Below are 19,970 nucleotides of genomic sequence, written 5' to 3'. Positions count from 1 at the left end.
ATATTTGGATATTGAAAAGGAATTTAATAAGGTGTATGTGAAAGATTACTGCAAAAGGGTTTGTGAAGTTCAGAGTAACTTATTGGCATAGATTGTTTTCATCCTGTTAATCAAGATAAACTGGTCATTTTCAATTTGGCAAGCTGTAACTAGTTCTGGGATGAATGCTAAACCCTTAGCTCTACAACTTATTGTTTTTAAACGAAGAGACTGAGTGTATGCAAATTTGCTGATTATGAAGATGCAAAAGTGGGTTGTGATGAGGACAAAGAATATTCAAAAGTATGTACAGGTGTGTGGTTAGCAAATATTTGCTTAACAAATCTTTGCTACAATAAAGGGTTCTTTGAAGAGGTGACCAGGCAGATTGATGAGGGTAGTGCAGTAGATGTGGTCTACATGGATTTTAGTAAGGCATTCGACAAGGTTCCTCATGGTAGACTTCTTCAGAGGGCATGGGATCCAGGGAGGCTTGGCCATGTGGATTCAGAATTGGCTTGCCTGTAGAAAGCAGAGGGTTGTGGTGGAGGGACTGCATTCAGATTGGAGGGCTGTGACTAGCGGTGTCCCACAAGGATCGGTTCCGGGACCTCTATTTTTCGTGATTTTTATTAATGACTTGGATGAGGGGGTAGAAGGGTGGGTTGGCAAGTTTGCAGACGACACAAAGGTTGGTGGTGGTGTGGATAGTGTGGAGGACTGTCAAAGATTGCAGAGGGACATTGATAGGATGCAGAGCTGGGCTGAGAAGTGGCAGATTGAGTTCAATCTGGAGAAGTGTGAGGTGGTACACTTTGGAAGGACAAACTCCAAGGTGGAGTACAAGGTTAATGGCAGGATTCTGGGTAGTGTGGAGGAGCAGAGGGATCTGGGGGTTCATATCCACAGATACCTGAAAGTTGCCTCACAGGTAGATAGGGTAGTTAATAAAGCTTATGGGATGTTAGCATTCATAAATCGTGGGATCGAGTTTAAGAGCCGCAAGGTAATGCTGCAGCTTTACAAAACTCTAGTTAGACCACACTTAGAGTACTGTGTCCAGTTCTGCTTGCCTCATTATAGGAAGGATGTGGAAGTTTTGGAAAGGGTGCAGAGGAGATTTACCAGGATGCTGACTGGATTAGGGAGTATGGATTATGAAGAGAGACTAAGGGAGCTAGGGCTTTACTCTTTGGAGAGAAGGAGGATGAGAGGAGATACGATAGAGGTATACAAAATATTAAGAAGAATAGATAGAGTGGACAGCCAGCACCTCTTTCCCAGGGCAGCATGCCCAATACAAGAGGGCATGGCTTTAAAGTAATGGATGGGAAGTTCAAGGGAGATATGAGGGAGGTTTTTTACCCAGAGTGGTTGGGGCATGGAATGTGCTGCCTGGGGTGGTGGTGGAGGCAGGTACATTGGTCAAATTCAAGAGATTGTTAGATAAGCATAAGGAGGAATTTAAAATAGAGGGATATGTGGGAGGAAGGGGTTAAATAGTCTTAGGCAAGGTTTAAAGGTCGGCACAACTATGATTCTATAGTGTTTAATTTTAATTTGTTCCTCAAAGGTCTTGATGGCTATAAAAAACATTTACAAACTGTCAAGCACAGGGCCATGAAAACCAATAACATTTAGGTCTTTGATCGGCAGAGGAGATATCCTATCAAACTATTTAACTGGCGAGCGACTTGAGTATTGGTGTTCAGAGAGATCTGTATGTCCTTGTACAAGGAACAAAGTTAGCAAAGGAAGCAAGTGGAAAGTTAGCCCTCATCGCAAAGGAGATGGAGTGCAAGAATAAGGAATTCTTGCTGCAATTGTGGCATTACACAGGGTGGGTTGCATACAGGTTTGATTTTTTTTTTCCCTGTGTTAACTCTATATCCCTTGAATGCCTTAATATTTAAAAATCTTGGACTTACAAAACCTTCACAGTCCCCCAGGAAAGAGAATTTGAAATTTTCACAAACCTATGAGTGAAGAAATTTCTTCTCAGCTGTGCGCTGATCTGGTCAACCTCTCAATTTCAGACTGTGATCACTAGTTCTAGACACTCCAGCCAATATGAGTGAATTTTGGAAGTTCCCATGACAGAACCTCTCATTCATCTAAACTGTTCATTTATCTCCCCTCCCCTCAATGACATCTATACTCTTTGATGCAAACCTGTTAGATGTATTGCATTTTCTGGGTTAAGGAGAATCCCAAGGCTTTTTTCTCGTACGTAAAGAGCAGAAGGGTGGCTAGGGTAAAGGTAGGTCCGATTAAAGACAAAGGTGGGAGGATGTGCCTGGAAGCTGTGGAAGTGGGTGAGGTTCTCAATGAATACTTCTCTTCGGTATTCACCAAGGAGAGAGGTCTTGATGCTGAGAACAGTGTAGGTGAGGGTAATGTTCTGGAGTATGTAGATATTGAGAGAGAGGATGTGGTGGAGTTGTTAGAAAATATTAGGACAGATAAGTCCCCGAGGCCTGACGGAATATTCCCCAGGCTGCTTCGTGAGGCGAGGGAGGAGATTGCTGAACCGTTGGTTAGGATCTTTGACTCCTCATTGTCAATGGGGATGGTACTGGAAGATTGGAGGGTGGCGAATGTTGTCCCCTTATTCAAAAAAGGTAGTAGGGATAGTCCAGGGAATTACAAACCGGTGATGCTTACATCTGTGGTGGGTAAGCTGTTGGAAAGAATTCTAAGAGATAGGATCTATAAGCACTTGGAGAAACATGGACTGATTAGGGACAGCCAGCATGGTTTTGTGAAGGGAAGATCTTGCCTTACAATCCTGATAGGGTTCTTTGAGGAGGTGACCAGGAAGATTGATGAGGGTAGTGCAGTGGATGTGGTCTACATGGATTTTAGTAAGGCGTTTGACAAGGTCCCGCAATGGTAGGCTTCTTCAGAAGGTCAGAGGCCAAGGGATCCGGGGAAGCTTGGCCGTGTGGATTCAAAATTGGCTAGCCTGTAGAAAGCAGAGGGTTGTGGTGGAGGCATTCAGATTGGAGGGCTGTGACTAGTGGTGTCCCGCAGGGATCGGTCTGGGACCTCTGCTTTTTGTGATATTTATTAACGACTTAAATGAGGGGGTGGAGGGGTGGGTTAGCAAGTTTGCAGATGACACAAAGATCGGTGGTGTTGTGGAGAGCTGTAGAAGCTTGCAGAATGATGTTGATAGGGTGCAGAGCTGGGCTGACAAGTGGCAGATGGAGTTCAATCCAGAGAAGTGTGAGGTGGTACACTTTGGAAGGATAAACTCCAAGGCAGAGTACAAGGTAAATGGCAGGATTCTGGACAGCGTAGAGGAGCAGAGGGATCTGGGGGTTCATATCCACAGATCACTGAAAGTTGCCTCGCAGGTGGATAAGGTAGTTAAGAAAGCTTATGGGATGTTAGCTTTCATAAGTCGGGGGATCGAGTTTAAGAGCCGCAAAGTGATGATGCAGCTTTACAAAACTCTGGTTAGGCCACACTTGGAGTACTGTGTCCAGTTCTGGTCGCCTCATTATAAGAAGGATGTGGAGGTGTTGGAAAGGGTGCAGAGGAGATTTACCAGGATGCTGTCTGGATTGGAGAGTATGGATTATGGGGAGAGATTAAAGAAGCTAGGGCTGTTCTCATTGGAGAGGAGGAGGATAAGGGGAGACATGATAGAGGTATACAAGATATTGAGAGGAATAGATAGAGTGGACAGCCAACGCCTCTTTCCCAGGGCGCCAATGCTCAAAACAAGAGGACATGGCTTTAAGGTATTGGGTGGGAAGTTCAAAGGTGATGTCAGAGGGAGGTTTTTCACCCAGAGAGTGGTTTGTGCATGGAATGCACTGCCTGGGGTGGTAGTGGAGGCTGATACATTGGATAAATTCAAGAGATTGTTAGATAAGAGTATGGAGGAATTTAAGTTAGAGGGATATGTGGGAGGAAGGAGTTAGATAGACATAGGTGTGGTTTCAAGGGCGGCACAACATGGTGGGCCGAAGGGCCTGTATTGTGCCGTATTGTTCTATGGTTCTTAATCGTTAGAAATGCAAAACGACAATAACCTCCCCACTAACAAACATTCTTGGTCCATACGCAATAACAAGGGTTTGGCTAATCACAGTGACCTCCAAGTTCATCCTCGGTTGTGAATAATCGCCTACATTATGACTAACGTATCTCAATCTGTGAGGCTGTGCGCATTTTTGTTTGCACCAGTTAAAGAAAATTAAGAAAAAGCTAAATGTAAAAAGCGCAGAACGCGTCAGACCAATCCACCTGCAGAGGATGAAACAAGTCAATACTCAGACTGCTGCAGTGTCCTTGGAGGAGGAGGATGCAATGTTAATTGGGAAGGTTTGATCTTTTTTCCTGGGTTAACTCTATATCCCTTGAATGCTTTAAACGCCACTAAATTAAGTAATATACATATATGCATGGAACTAGAATAGATGTAAGACTATTTAACCAGAACGTGAATCCTCACGGCTGGTTGGGGCTTGTTTCACCTCGGTATCAATCGTTGGCGATGCAGTAAAATGGAGACACAAGAGACTGCAGATGCTGGAAACCGGAGCAACAGATGAAGGGTCTGCAGTCCGGGTGAAGGGTCGCCGACTGCCCCGTTCCCCTCCATGGATGCTGCCCGACCCGCCGCGTTCCTCCAGCGCTCCCCTGCGTCGACCGTGCCGTGTCCGTTTCGTGGTGACACCAAGCGGAAGTGTCCGAGGGAACCCCCCCGGTGTGACACCGAGCGGAAGTGGCGGGCGGGGGGCTGGCGGGATGGTGCAGACCCGGAGCGGCCGGCGGACTGCGGTCGCCGAGGTAAGGGTGGGGGTGCCCTGGCGCTTCTTGCCGGCGCAGGGTGGGGAGGGGGGTGGGAAGGGAAGGACCGCAGGCAGGAGCCGGGGTGGGTGTGAGGGGCGGCGGGAGGCCGTGGGACGGGGCAGGGCCGGCGGCGGAAAGCTGCAGCGTGTCCCCGAAGCCAGGGAGCTCCTGGTGTGGTCACTGCAAAGGTGGGAGCCTCAACCACAGCCAGCTCCTGCACACAGGAGTGTGCTAGGGGACTCTGTCTGGGCGGTGAATATTGGACAGGGTATAGTTAAGGTCAAAGTCGAATTTATTGCCATGTGCACAAGTACATGTGTGCACAAGTGCAATGAAAAACTCCCTTGCAGCAGCATCACAGGCACATAGCATCAGATAAGCAGTATTCACAAGAAAAATTGTACAAATTTTTATCAAGAAAGAACACAATTAAAATTTTTAAAAGTCCATTTTAGTGCAAAGTGGTCACAGTGTTGCTAAACTGCAGTGATTAGGGTTTTGCCGGTTGGTTCAAGAACAGAATGGTTGAAGGGATGTAGCCGTTCTTGAACCTGGTTTTGTGGGGCTTCAGGCCTCTCTGTACCTCCTTCCTGATGGTAGCTGCGAGAAGATGGTATGGCCCAGGTGGTGGGGATCATTGATGATAGATGTTGCCTTTTTGAGACAGCACCACATGTGGATATTTTCGATGGTGGGGAGGGATGGGTCCGTGATGTATTAGGCAGAGTCCACTACTCTCTTCAGCTTCTTCTGTTCCTGCACATTCGAATTGCCGTACCATACCGTGATGCAACCAGTCAGGATATTTCAAAATTACATCTGTCAAAGTCTGTTAGAATGTTCAGTGACATGCCAAACCTCCTAAGAAAGTAAAGACACTGGAGCACTTTCCTTATGATTGCATCTATGCGCTGGGCCCAGGACAGGTCATCCGATATGTTAATGCCCAGGAATTTAAAGCAGCTGTCTGTCTCCTGGGTTATGAACACCCAATTTATGGACAGCCTTAACATGCGAACGAGCATTTGGGAGCCCAGCGGGATGGATTTCTGGCTGCAGCCAGGCCGTAGGCAACTTCTGCCTGTGGGAACTCAGTTTGCTGCTGCATTTCCGACTTGCAAGACACAAGAGACTGCAGGTGCTAGAATCTGGAGCGACAGGCAATCTGCTGGAGGAACTCAGCAGGTTGAGCAGCATTTGTGGGGTAGGAAGGAATTGTCAACGTTTCAGGTTGAAACTCTGCATCGGGTCCTGATACAGGGTTTTGACCTGGAGCATCGAGGTTTCCAACATGCAAACTGCTTGGGTTACAAACACCTCACAGAAATGGAACCCTGTTGTAACTTGGGAACGATCTGTACAGCGCTCTTCCTTGAACTGGTGACTTAGGATCTTCTATAATCACCTGAGGCGGCACTTGGGGGCCATAGTTTAATGGCAAAGATCTCCAAGATGGGACTCCAAACAACAATGTGCTCCCCCCATTCCTTCCTTGGTAGCACAGAATTTAGCGTAATGAGGTGTGATGACGGTGACACGAGGATGGTGGTGCTGGGGATTGGAGGGGATGAGAGGGGACTGAGTGGGTGATTAGGCAAATGGAACCAGGTGAGGGAGGGGAAAGAAATGGGAAACAGGAGACACAAGACTGCAGATGTTGGAATCTTGAGGAATGATGCTGCCCTCATGTAGGGTTTCGACCCAAAACGTCACCAATTCCCTCCCCCACCCCACCCCTGGATGCTGCTTGACCCACTGAATTCCTCCAGCAGATTGTTTGTTGCTCAGGAAACTTGGGGGGTTTGGAAAGAAGGGGATATGTGAGGGGACCAGGGTGGGTCAGAAGGATAGAGAAAGGAACAGAGGGGTGGGTGCATCTGCCTGAAATTGGGCAGTTCATTGCTTATGCCATTGGGTTGTAGACTACCCAGGCGAAATATGAGGTGCTGTTCCTCTAGTTTGCATTTGTCCTCACTCTGGCAGTGGAGGGGGTCAAAGACAGACAGATGGGGATGGGAGTTGAAACGACATGCAACTTTGGGAGCCACTGTGCACAGAGCTCAGGTGTTTGTCAAAGCAGTCACCCAGTCTGCGCTTGGTCTCACCAACGTAGAGGAGGCCACACCGAGAGCCCTGAATGCAATAGGCAAGATTGAAGGAGGTGCACGTGAATGTCTGCCTCACCTGGAAGGGCTGTGTAGGTCCTTGTATGATGATGGAGGAGGAGGTGCAGGGGCAAGTGTTACACCTCCTACAGTTGCAAGCTGAAGTGCCTGGAAAGGGATGGATGGGTGGGGGGGGGGGGGGGTGTGATGGGTGAGGAGGGAGCCATGGAGAGAATGGGCTTACAGGGAGCAGAAAGGGATGAGGAGGGGAAGATGTGACTTCTCTATCCTGATGAAGAGTCTCGACCTGAAATGTCGACTGTTCCTTTCCCTCCATAGATGATGCCTGACCTGCTGAGTTCCTCCAGCATTTTGCATGTAATGAATGGTTTTGAGAGAGTTTGGCAGGGTTGATATTGTAAAAGTATTTCCTCTGGTGAGAGAGTCAAGAACAGGTGGGGGGGTTGGTGGGGCCTCAGCATGGGGGTTGACCATTCACCACTTGAGGATTCTTTTCTCTGAACTTGTGAATCTGGGATTTTCTACCCCAGAGAGCAGAATGCTTCATGCTTCGGCCAAGATGACTTTTGGACCATGGGAGAACTAACGTTCATGGGGGACAGGCAGGGTGGAGTCAAGGCTCTTTAAAAAATCAGGCTGGCACAATGACACAGGTGGTAGAGCTGCCAGTCCTGACCTTTGGGTGTTGGTTTATTATTGTACCTTTACCGAGGTACAGTGAAAAACTTGTCTTACATACTGATCGTACAGGTCAATTCATTACACGGTGCAGTTACATTGAGTTAGTACAGAGTGCATTGAGGTAGTAGAGGTAAAAACTGGGTGTTCTAGTTTCCTTCAATATCCCAAAGAAGAGCAAGTGGGCAAGTTAATTGGCCACTGTAAATTATCCGTAGTGTACAGAGTAAAGTGCCACAGCTACAGAGAAAGTGCAGTGCAGTAAGGTGCAAGGTCACAACAAGGTAGATCGTGAGGTCAGAGTCCATCTCATTGTATAAGGGAACTGTTCAATAGTCATCACAGTGGGGTAGAAGCTATCCTTAAGCCTGGTGGTATGTGCCCTCAGGCTTCTGTATCTTCTACCTGATGGAAGAGGAGAGAAGAGAGAATGACCTGGGTGGGTGGGGTCTTTGATAATGCTGGCTGCTTCGCCAAGGCAGCAAGAGGTAAAGACAGAGTCCAAGGAGGGGAGGCTGGTTTCTGTGACGCGCTGGGCTGTGTCCACAACTCTCTGCAGTTTCTTGTGGTCCTGGGCAGAGCAGTTGCCGTACCAAACTGTGATGCATCCAGACAGGATGCTTTCTATGGTGCATCGATAAAAGTTAGTGAGTGTCAAAGGGGACATACCAAATTTCTTTAGCCTCCTGAGGAAGTAGAGGTGCTGGTGAGCTTTCTTGGCTGTGGCATCTACGTGATTTAACCAGGACCAGCTATTGGCGATGTTCACTCCTAGGAACTTGGAACTCTCAACCCTCTCAACCTCAGCACCATTGATGTAGACAGGTGCATGTACACTGCCCCCTTCCTGAAATCAATGACCAGCTCTTTTGATTTTGTTGATAGCAGGTGCTGTCTGTGTGCAGTTTACTCGTTCTCCCTGTGACTGCATGTATTTCCTCTGGGTGCTCTAGTTTCCTTCAATATCCCAAAGAAGAGCGAGTGGGCAAGTTAATTGGCCACTGTAAATTATCCCTAGTGTAGAGATGAATGGTAGAATCTGGGGGGAGTTGATGAGAATGAGGGGAAATATAAAAATGTGTTTAATGTAAGATTAGAGTAAATGGTGATAGTTGGTTGGCGCAGACTTGGGCCAAAGGGCCTGTGTCTGTGTTGTACCTTTTGTGACTCTTGTTGTGGTGGGAAAGAGTCAGGGGTCCATGTGCCCCATTCTGCTTCCTACATCAATCTAGATTTTTGTTCCTGAGTAAGAGGACAATGGATTGATGAATCACTGAAGATGAGTTGTTCATTGTATTACAGCAGAGAAACACCAAGTGCGTCCCATCCACCAAGCACCAATTTACACTAATCCAACAGTAATACCATTTTATTCTCCCCACATTCCCATGAACTCCTCCCAGATTCCCCACCTCACTTACACATGAGACACTGTTTTACAGTAGCCATTTAATCCACCAGCCCACATGCCTTTGGACTGCATGCAGTCACAGGGAGACATATGAACTCCACACATACAGCAGCAGAGATCAGGATTGAACCCAGGGCACTGGAGCTATGGGTGAAGTGGGATGAGAATTTTTAAGGAACAATGAGATAAATGAGCATAAGAAGTAGGAGGAGGCCATTTGACCATTCAAACCTACTCTGCCATTGCTTAAAATCATGGCAAATATACCAATGGCATTTTTTTTTAATCAGTATCAGGTTTGTTATCACTAATGTATGTTGTGAAATTTGTTGTTTTGTGGCAGTACTGCAGTGCAAGACATAAAAATTACTATAAATTACAAAATTAATAGTGCAAAAAAGGGAATAACAGAGTAGTGTTCATGGACTGTTCAGAAATCTGATGGCGGAGGGGAAGAAGCTGTTCCTAAATCATTGAGTGTGGGTCCTCAGGCTCCTGCAACTCCTCCCTGATGGTAGTAATGTGAAGAGGGCATGTCCCGGACAGTGAGGGTCCTTGGTGATGGATGCCGCTGCCTTGAGACATCACCTCGTGAAGGTGTCCTCAGTGGTGGAGACAGTTGTGCCCGTGATGGAGCTGGCTGAGTCTGCAACCCTCTGCAGCCTCTTTTGATCCTGTGCATTGGAGCCTCCACACCAGGCAGTGATGCAACCAGTCAGAGTGCTCTCTGCCGTACATCTGCAGAAACTTGCAAGGGTCTTTGGTGACATTCCGAATCTCCTGAAACTCCTAACGAAGTAGAGCCGCTGGCGTGCCTTCTTCGTGATTATATCAATGTGTTGGGCCCAGGATAGATCCTCTGAGATGTTGACGCCCAGGAACTTGAAGCTGCTGACCCTTTCCACCGCTGACCCCTCAATGAGGACTGGTGTGTGTTTTCCTGACTTCCCCTTCCTGAAGTCCACAATCAGTTCCTTGGTCTTGCTGACGTTGAGTGCGAGGTTGTTGTTGCGACACCACTCGGCTATTGGTTTCCGTTCAGAATGAACTCAATGATTGAACCTCCACAACCCTTTGGGGTAGAGAATTCCACCTTCTGCATGAAGAAACCTCTCCTCCTCCCAGTCCTTAAATGGCCAGTCCTGCCTCACAAGTGCTCAAAGTAATGGTTTCAGTCTGAAAGAGCTCGCTCTGCTCACTCCAACAAATAAGTACAAAAAAATGGTGTTTCTTGTAAGATGCAAAAATGTTCATGTTGACACATTCTCAAAAAAGAGCCAGCGATTGTAGATACTGAAGTTTGCCTGTTACTCATTTTTCATCTTCACTGAAAAATTAAAAATGCACCCATATGTCATTTTTTTTAGGCGGCAGTATCTAGAACAAGAACACCTGTCAGTCAAAGGAAGAGCAAGAGTAGAAGGTCTGAAGCTAATTCAGGAAGCCTTACTGAATCTCAATGCAACAACAAGGAGAGAGAGAAAGAGAAACACGTTGTTCAGGCTGAATCGCAACCAAGTCTGGTGCAGCCAGCAGAACTCAGATTCGATGACCAGTCCCCAAAGAGCGTTGTCGTAGAAAATAAGGCAGAGACTGAGAAGGAAAATTTGACTGAAGTAAAAACTTATGAAATTTGTATAGAACCAATTGAAGTAAATCAAGAGAAGCAAATTGTGCAGGATGAATTGCAGCCCAGTCCAATCCAGTCAAAGGAACTCAGCGATAAGTTGGAACTAGATGACTCAGAGAGCTCTAATATAGAAAATAATGCAGACACAGAGAAGGAAAATTTGACTGAAAGTCATGAAATTGATAATGAAATAGATCAAGAGACAAACAATCAAGAGAATAAAGGAGGTGATTTAGATTGCAAGACTCTAAGTGAGACTCCCGCTGTTATCAGTTTACTGCTTAGCAGTGTTGAAGACAAAAGTACTCAGAGCGATGGCAACTGTGATGTGTTGCTGGAGGAATCCAGCAGGGACGTTATACCAGGAGACTCTACCATTCCTTCTGTAACTGCAGGAAGTCCTTTGGAAAAGGATAGCAACCTGTTTGTGATTGACACTCAGCCTGGGATAGATCAAGACAGAAAATTTTACTTGGACTCAAGTGGAAAAGAAGATAGTGAGGAAAGTGAAGCAGAAACTGGGGACAGAGGAGAAGAATCAGAGGAAGGGGAAGAAGATGATTTTATTGATGAAGATGAGGAGGAAGAAGATGACATTTTGAAAACCAAGTCTAGACTGTAAGTATAAAAAAGGTTTAAATATTTGCATTAACACTTGCAAAGCAGTGAATTATATTGGCATTTGTTAAGTAGATTACAGGCTGGATTGTGCTCAGTCCAACCCAATGCCCCCAGTTGTTGCACACTTTCCCAGAGCTGAGACAGTGCTGAGTCCATCAACGTAACACAAGCATCTGATCTCCAGCTCTCCTCTGACTTCCCTGTTGCGATGTGCAATCGTGGAAGTCAGAGTGATGAGGAAATTGCCTGCAGTCCTCTACAGAATCGCTGGCCAGAGGTCAGTAAATTTTGGCCAACAAAAAGCACGAAATGAGCTAATATATATAAAAAAAATCAATCATTGCACACTAAGAAATCACAGCTGAATATTTTTTTTAACTATGTCCCGCATTCAAACCTAAATGATCCTTGTATTGCAGTACACAAAATCCTAATCAAATGTGTCCCATTTAAGCTATCCATGAACTTCATGGACTTGGAAGTTTGGGGGAACAAAATGCCTTTTATGTTATTACCATGATCTTTTACTGTAAATTGAAGGAATGTCATTTAAAAATACTTTTCTATCTTTACATTTGAGTATTGAAAGTAAAATTCAACCCATAAACATTAGCTCAAGTAACAATTCTGTTTAATTTCTGGTGAAACATATTAGGGAGAAATTGCTTAAATTTCCTTTGGAAGAAATCAAAGAATAAAATAATTCATAAATGATGAAAAATAAGCCCACTGGTATCTACAATAACAGCAGAAGTACTGCAGTTGGCATTATTGTTCAACAGTAGGCATGCAGGGATTGATCCTGAATGACATTTCCATCCTGTTCCCACCAGGATGTGCCCTATACATTCAGTGCTATTGGAAAGAGTCATGATATTAGTGCAGGCAGAAAATCATTGAACAGGGTACATGATGGCTCACTATGCTTTTAATATCCAGGCAAACTAACAGGTGACAAAACCATAGCCTTCAGTTTTAATGCAAGCAATGATGTCTTAAAATCTTGTTCCCATTTGGAATGTTTTGAAGTTCACAGGTAAAGTTGTGTTGGGAAACTTGGCAAAGTTTATCAATGGAATCTTATTTATATATTTCAGAATAAACTCTTCAAGCAGTATTGATACAGGGCTAAATCTCAAGGAACTAGGTGGCCTTTACATAAACTTTAATGCTGACAAAGGTACCAATTCAAAAGTCATAAAAAAACTAAAGGATCAAAATGAAAAAGATGAGGTAAGATGTTTTGCTGCATTCTGACCCTTTTGCCATTCAATTTTATCGAAAAGCAAATGCAGGTATTGGAAATCTGAAATAAAAACAAAATGCAAGAAGTGCTCAGTAGGACAGGTGGCATCTGTGGAGAGAGAAAATTCAGATTGATAACCTTGCAATACAAATGCTTTAATTTGCAGAGAAGGGGGATGGTGAAGAGAACAAAGAGAATGTCTGTGATGGGGTGGAGACCAAAGAGACAGTGATATAAATGCAAACTGTGAGAGGGGATAAAAGTTTGTTAGTTGACAGCAGGTCAGACAGCATCTATGGAGAGAAGAATTCAACAATTTAAGATGATCAACCTTTCCAACTTGTCATCAAAACTAGCCTGTTCTGATAAAGGTTATCAATCTGTAACATCAGTTCCATTCTCCTCTCTCCACAGATGCTGCCTGCCCTGCTGGCTATTTCCAGAATTCTCTTTTATTTCAGATTTCTAGCATCTGCAGTATTCTATATTTCACAGTTCCACCATTTTGCTTCTTTGTCTCTCCTGTCGCTAATCATCTCCAATGAGATAGCAATGAGCAAGCACTCACCACCCTCTCCCAGTAGGCCCCACCATCATGTAATCACATTCTCTCTTGGTCTCAACCCTATCACAGATATTTCCCTTGTTCTTTCCACCCCTCCCCCTTCTCTGCAACTTAAATTGTGTTTGTTTTCTAACTTCGCCCAGTTTATCAACCTGAAATGTTAACTCGGTATCACTTTCCTCAAATGTTGCCCAATCTATTGAGTATTTCCAACATTTTCTGCTTTCCTGCCAACCCATGGTACATAATCACACGCCAAGCATTAAGATATTTCTGCTGCGTTGGACTTGACACAAGAACCACCCGCTCAAGAGATTGTGTTCCAGATTCAAACCATCCTCTGCATAAAAGTTCATCCTCGGATTCCCTCCAAACCTTTTACCCCTGACCCTAAACCTGTGCCCTCTAGTTTTAGATACCTCTGCTATGGGGAAACATTTCATATTGTCTACTTTATATTTTGTATACCTCAGTGAGGGCCCCCTCAGATTCCTCTTCTCCATGGAAAACAATCCCAGCACCCTCTCCAATGCAATCACACCTTTCCTTTTGTGTACTGCCCAGAACTCCAGTTGTGACCTAAGCAATGTTTGTTATACCTGTGTAAAAATCCTTGACTCCACCTTTTCCTCAGCTGAACTGTAGCTAAAATCCTCACCCACATATTTGATTCCCCTCGTCTTGACTATTTTAGATAAATCCTGGCAAGGCTCCCGTTTAGTCCCATCGTAGATCTGATGTCAACAGAAACTTCACTGCCCCTGTTCTAACTTTCATCAAGTCATAATCACCCTTTGTGCTTGCTGACCTTGGCAAACCTTGTGCTTGCGAATGTTGACTTCTGGTCAAAGCCTTGATTTCTCATTATTAAATACCCCTCATGGCCATGCCTCTTTATCACTACAATCTCCTACAACCTTTGGTCCTTTCCAAGTTTAAATAGTCCACTTTTGGTGATCTTACTTTCAGCTTCTCATTCTAACTTCCTCCACCAAACCTCTTCCTATTTCAACCTTTCTTTCATCCTTTTGTGATTCTTCTTCAGGCCTCCTCTGACCAAGCTTTTAGCATCCATTCTAAAACTTTCTTATGTGGTTAGTGTCAACTTTTATTTGTTAAACACCGTAAGATCTTTTGCTTTGCTAAAGATGCTGTATGATACACCTTGTTGCACTTCGGTATTTGCGTAAGTAACAGTGGTTTCTGTAAGAACATTTTTGTAATTTGTGCTTTCTGTTCCTCAGCTATTAACAAATAGCATCCTGACACCAGAATTTGAAAAAAAACATAGCATACCATCTTTAAAGGTGCCTGAACGCCAACTGAAAAAAATGCGCAGGGTAAGTTTGGAGACCGTAACATTCTGATTTCCAGGTATAGCTACTGCTTATTCAGAGAATAGTGGTTAGCACAATGCTATTACAGTGCCAACGACCCGGGTTCAATTCCTGCAGCTGTCAGTAAGGAGTTTGTACGTTCTCCCCGTGTCTGTGTGGGTTTCCTCTGGGAGCTTCAGTTTCCTCCCATATTCCAAAAACGTACGGGTTAGGAAGTTGTAGGCATGCTATGTTGGCGCCGGAAGCGTGGCGACACTTGTGGGCTGGCCCCAGAACACTCTATGCAAAAGATGCATTTCATTGTGTGTTTGAATGTACATGTGACTAATAAAGACATCTTTTCTAAACCTCAAATTAAAACTAATTAGTTCCTTTGGATCATTATGCTCCTTAATAGCATCCTGTTGTTGATTATTTTTGCGTATTTAGAAAGAGCGTGCAAAGACCACAGGAGAAAGCTGGTACAACATGAAAGCTCCTGATTTAACAGATGAGTTGAAGAATGATCTGCGGGTCTTAAAAATGAGGGCTGCTATTGACCCCAAACGCTTCTACAAGAAGAATGACAGAGATGGTTTCCCTAAGTACTTCCAGGTATGATCACAATAGAAGAGCTTTGCTGCATAATGTTTAAAACATTAAGCTTTGTTTATTACATGTAGCAGAGTTTGTTAGCACACTAGACAGAAGCCACTAATGACTCTGCAGTCGCTTCAGTATGCAGCTGGCAATATTTCCCCTTTAATGCAAGCTAGCTAATTTAGTAGTACTTCCCTGACTGAAATCTCCTCCAGGAAGACATATGGGACCTCCATATCTGTATATTTCATGCCTGGTATTGATCTGCCGATAGTCACAATTTAAGACAACACTATAGACACAGGAGAGGAACTACAGGGAGTTTCAAAGAAATTACCTCAAATCCTATACCTTTATCTACCTGGAAGCAGGAAATGCAGGTTCATTTGAAAGCATGATGGACACCAAGTCCACAGTTACCCACAAATGCAACAAGGGGGAATGCATTATGCCAGGGACTGAAGCTGTCCTGTCCACTTGAGTGAGTGACTTTAGAGGGTCCGGTGTTTCTAAATAAAGCATCAGTCACATTGTAGGAAGAAATTTAAAACCAGTTTGCAAGTATGCTGTGTTCTGACTGGGCTAGAAAATCTCTATGGAATAGAGTTGAAGTATTGGTTTTGAACTAATAGAGTTGAACCGAATTAGATTATCCCACATTGGGATTGTCACAGACGTTCCCTGATTTGGAGGGTTGGTGTGGACAATGTCAGTCATGGTTTCATTCTCCTTGCAGCTGCTTATTGATTATTCTGGGTTGGGTGCCCCTTATTAAAAAAAAACACACATTGGCTTCTTTCCATTACTTCTCATGGAAAAGCATTTCATGGTGTAGTGGTTCTATATAAAGACATTTATTATAACCTCCTCTTTCATTTTTGACATAAAACAATGAAATAATACTCTCCTCATTAACTCCACACCTAAGGAAATAATGTTTCCCTTCTTGCTCTGTCAAATCCCTGAATCACTCAAGTCTCTTCAATCTCCAATACAGTCAGCATGGTCATTAGCACTAGCTCACTGGTTCTGTCTGTCTGCATTTCGTCCAATTAGCTATTTGTGAACAGCGCATGCAATGTTATTCCTTCGGTAGAAGTGGCCAGAAACAAAACTAAGGCCAACCAAAAGCAATTTGGATTGCAGGAAAAATTCTTCACTAATAAATGAAATATAGTAATTTATTAATACTTTACAGTCTAACTAACATGTTTTAGACTCTATTAATTCATCCAATGAAATGTGCTCCAGAAATTTCTTAGAAGGTATCTTATGATTACTGTATTGTGTAACCACTTGTATAAATCTTTCATAGGTTGGTGAAGTTCTGGACAATCCAGTAGATTTCTATCACTCTCGATTACCTAAGAAACAAAGAAAGCAGACAATGGTGGAGGAGCTTCTGACAGATGCAGAATTCCGACGGTATGCCATTTTCTATACATAGGAACAGGAGAAAGCCACCTGATCTGTGTGTCAGCTCCGTTGAATTTTCCTTAGCTCCATTCTCCATAGTTAACAAAGCTATCAATTAAAATATTTAAACTTTGAATTGAACAAGCATTCAAAGTTTATTTTAGAGAGAACAGTTCAGATTTCCATAGCCCTCTGTGTAGAAAAAGCATTTCCTGATTTGATTGCTAACTTGCCTACCTCTAAGACCATGCTCCCTCCATTGTTGGAGAGTGTTTCTCAGTATTAGATACCACTGAATCCATTAATCATTGAATGTTCAAAATAGATAATATACCCTCATTTTTTAATTTCAAGTGAATGTAAGACCGGGATTATCGAAAATCCCCTTAATTAAACTCCTTTTGGCTGTGTAGTTCTGATGAATTTTTGCTGTACCAATCATCTTTGCTGGGTTGCAGTACTCAGAACTGAAGGCATTGCTACTTCTCTTCTGAATTCCTTGAGATAGAAGTAAATGTTTCATTTACCCTTTCTGAACATCATTTGTATTCATGCACTAGCTTTCAGTGATTTGTGTATGTCTGGATCTAATTTTTCACTATAGAACATAGAACACTACAGCACAATAGAGGCCCTTTGGCCCACAACGTTGTGCCGACATTTTATTCTGCTCCAGGATCTATCTAACCTTTCCCTCCATATAGCCCTCCATTTCTCTATCATTTATGTGTCTATCAAAGAGTCTTTTAAATGTCCCTAATGTATCTGCCCCCACAACCTCTGCCGGCAGTGCGTTCCACGCACCCACCACTCTTTGTGTAAAACAAAAACTTACCCCATACCTTCCTCTAATCACCTTAAAATTATGCCCCCTTGTGTTAGCCATTGTCACAATGGGAAAAAGTCCCTGACTGTCCACTTGATCTATGCCTCTTATCATCTTGTAGATCTCTATCAAGTCACCTCATCTTCCTCCTCTTCAAAGAGAAAAGCCCTAACTCACTCAACCTATCCTCATAAGACATGCTCTCTATGAAGAAACTATTTCAGTTTAACTTTCTTGACTTGCAAACTAAACTTCACCTTCCATTGTTTTCCGTAGTCCCATTGTTTTGTCTATATTCCTCAGTAATCACTTGCTCTTGATGCACTGTACCTCACACCTTAGTGTATCTCACATCCCAGTGTACATCCTAGAGAATAACAATCATTGAGAGTAGGAGTAAATTTACTTCCTAGAATAACATCCTAGGGAGTAACTTTACTCCTACTCTCAATCTCCTTCCTTCTAATAACCAACTCATGTTATAGGATCTAATGCTCTTCATTTTCACCATCTTTTCTGTGGAACCTCATCAGCTGCCTTTGGGCGTCCCGATACACAATGTCCACAGACAATTCATCATACCAATGAATTCCTAAAAATAAAGTCCAGCTTTAACAATCATTTTGGATGCAGGAATTAAGACTGCTTTAAGATTTAATGTTGTAGTTTAAGCTTTTTTTTGATATTCCCCCTTCTTTCCTTTCCTGAAGATTGTAACATTTCAGGAATGCTGACACCTTGTGCAAAAGATTCCATTTCTTTTGTGTGCCTTTGAAAGTGAGAGTTGGCACACTAGTCAATGATAAAGCCCACTGGAGCTTACTCACTTCTGTTTTTCCTTCCCAGACATTGTCCCCTCTGTGATACCTGCTGAGCCACAGTCCCTCTGTGCTTTCCAGGCACTGGAAAGCCAGTCTGGAGTGAGAACCTGCATGAATTTTTTTTTATTCTGCATAACTTTACTCCTGTCACATGTGAGGTTGGCTTTGACCTGTTTTTAAGCAACATGTTGAAGTTAAACTGAAGGTTTTAATTTACTGATATAGGTTTCAAGAGAATCATGAGTAATACTTGAATAAGCTCAAGCAGTTGGGGCATTGATGTACAATAAGGAAAGATGGTGAATAATTGATTTTTTTTTTGTTTCTTTCCAGATACAACAAGAGAAAATACCAACAGATCATGGCAGAGAAAGCAGCTCTTGCTGCAGGCAAAAAGAATCGCAAGAAGAAGAAATTTAAAAAATAAAACCCAAAGAAAAACATGATGTATTTCCATAGCCAATAATACATACAAAAAGTTACAAAAGTGACAGGGCTACCAACTCCTCTTTCTTGCCTATTCATGAAGGCAAGTTAGCTAATTTAGCTACATGCAATTTTAGAAATAAAAGAACTCCAGCAGTGCTGAGATACGTATCGTGAATGATTTTCCAGCCTCAAGAAATGAATATGTTATGTCAAAATAGATAAAGAAATTTAATAAGGCTTACTTAGATTTGTAATCACTTTGTATTGTTCATTATTTTGTAGGTGCAACTAAACTTCATGGGTCTGTTCAGCAGATGTTGAGTGCAGACTGTCAAGAATGGGATTCTTTAGAGATTTTCTATATCAAAGTTCTGATGACTTTGTGTGACAGGCAATTAAAGTTTTTGAGCTAAGAATGCCTCTTTGTAAACACCCTGATTTGGAAATGATCTATTGTGCTGTATTCACCTTCTGCGATTCATAAATATGAAACTTGTTTTTGATGATGTAGTGGAAAATCCTTTCTGATTGGTTTGCAAAATTTATTTCTGGTACAACTAAATGATAAATGCCTTTGGGGAGGAATAATGGGCTGGATTGACTGGCCCCACCTTTGCCAGCTTTTACCTTGTACTTCTGGCCTCAATGCATGCCATTTGACAAACCTTTGCTGAATCTGCTGAACAACCAGTGCAGTGTTCCATTCCATCCCACTGACAAAGACAATACTGTGTTAGTCTCCTTGATCACATGACCAGCCTTCAACCATGCTGATGTAATCAGCCTTAAAGGCACCCTCCATCCACCATACGTCTCCCTTTCCCCCCCCCCCCCCCCCCCCCAAAAAAAAAAGAATTTTTTTTTTAAGCTCCTCACACTTGGGTTTTCTGCTCCTGGACCTGTTGCGAAGACCACGGAAGTCTCAACCGTGGAATGTGGTGAGTGAGATGTTCTCATATTAGCAACTAAAATAAGCCAAATTCATTTTGTGCTGTCACTCCCGACTGGCATCCTAGAAATACACAGGCATTGGTGCTAAGTGCAGCCAGCACAGAGTTTGTCCCCCAGCTATCAAATAGCTTTTGGACACTGGCATTCTGGCTTGCATGACCTTTTAACTGAGGACCACATTCAGCATGAGTGAGTGCTTTTGTAGAGGGAAAGAATATCTGTATGGTTAACAGCAAGGTGTAAAACAGTTTGCCCTAATTACACAAGTTTTTTTTGCTCCAAGTTCAAATTATCCAATAGATTTATGAAATAGGCTTTTGGAATAAATCAGCACAAGAGACTGATGCAAAGTAGCTCATATTTAGAAATGCACAGAAGAATCCTTTTTTACTGTGCAAGATGTAATTAATGATTAGGAACCTGATCCAGCATCCAGGGAATGCTGAAATCATTCCTTTCTTTGGTCATACACATTATAAAGATATTTATATGAACTATTAAAATAAAAGACGGCTTAAAGATCGTACTTGTGAGATCACTTGATCTATG

General features: G+C 43.3%; 1 protein-coding gene across 1 annotated transcript; it reads left to right on the top strand.

Moving 5' to 3' along the window:
• Window positions 1-4,389: 4,389 nt before the first annotated feature.
• Window positions 4,390-18,976, top strand: dnttip2 (deoxynucleotidyltransferase, terminal, interacting protein 2). The gene is made up of 7 exons (XM_052011846.1): window positions 4,390-4,782; window positions 10,368-11,248; window positions 12,349-12,484; window positions 14,307-14,402; window positions 14,829-14,993; window positions 16,294-16,403; window positions 18,375-18,976. Exons 1-7 carry the CDS (start codon window positions 4,519-4,521, stop codon window positions 18,466-18,468), a joined length of 1,746 nt encoding a protein of 581 aa, XP_051867806.1. The 5' UTR covers window positions 4,390-4,518; the 3' UTR covers window positions 18,469-18,976.
• The last annotated feature ends 994 nt before the right edge of the window (window positions 18,977-19,970 follow it).

Source organism: Pristis pectinata, chromosome 3 (assembly GCF_009764475.1).
Source record: "Pristis pectinata isolate sPriPec2 chromosome 3, sPriPec2.1.pri, whole genome shotgun sequence".
Lineage (NCBI taxonomy): Eukaryota > Metazoa > Chordata > Chondrichthyes > Rhinopristiformes > Pristidae > Pristis > Pristis pectinata.
Note: the sequence above shows the minus strand (reverse complement) of the source record. Positions and strands in the feature narration are given on the sequence as shown.

Coding starts and splice junctions, on each gene's coding strand:
- dnttip2 (XM_052011846.1), top strand. CDS start 4,519: ATGCTGGAAACCGGAGCAACAGATGAAGGGTCTGCAGTCCGGGTGAAG. Junction 12,485..14,306: donor ATCAAAATGAAAAAGATGAG/GTAAGATGTTTT, acceptor TCTGTTCCTCAG/CTATTAACAAATAGCATCCT. Junction 16,404..18,374: donor ACAGATGCAGAATTCCGACG/GTATGCCATTTT, acceptor GTTTCTTTCCAG/ATACAACAAGAGAAAATACC.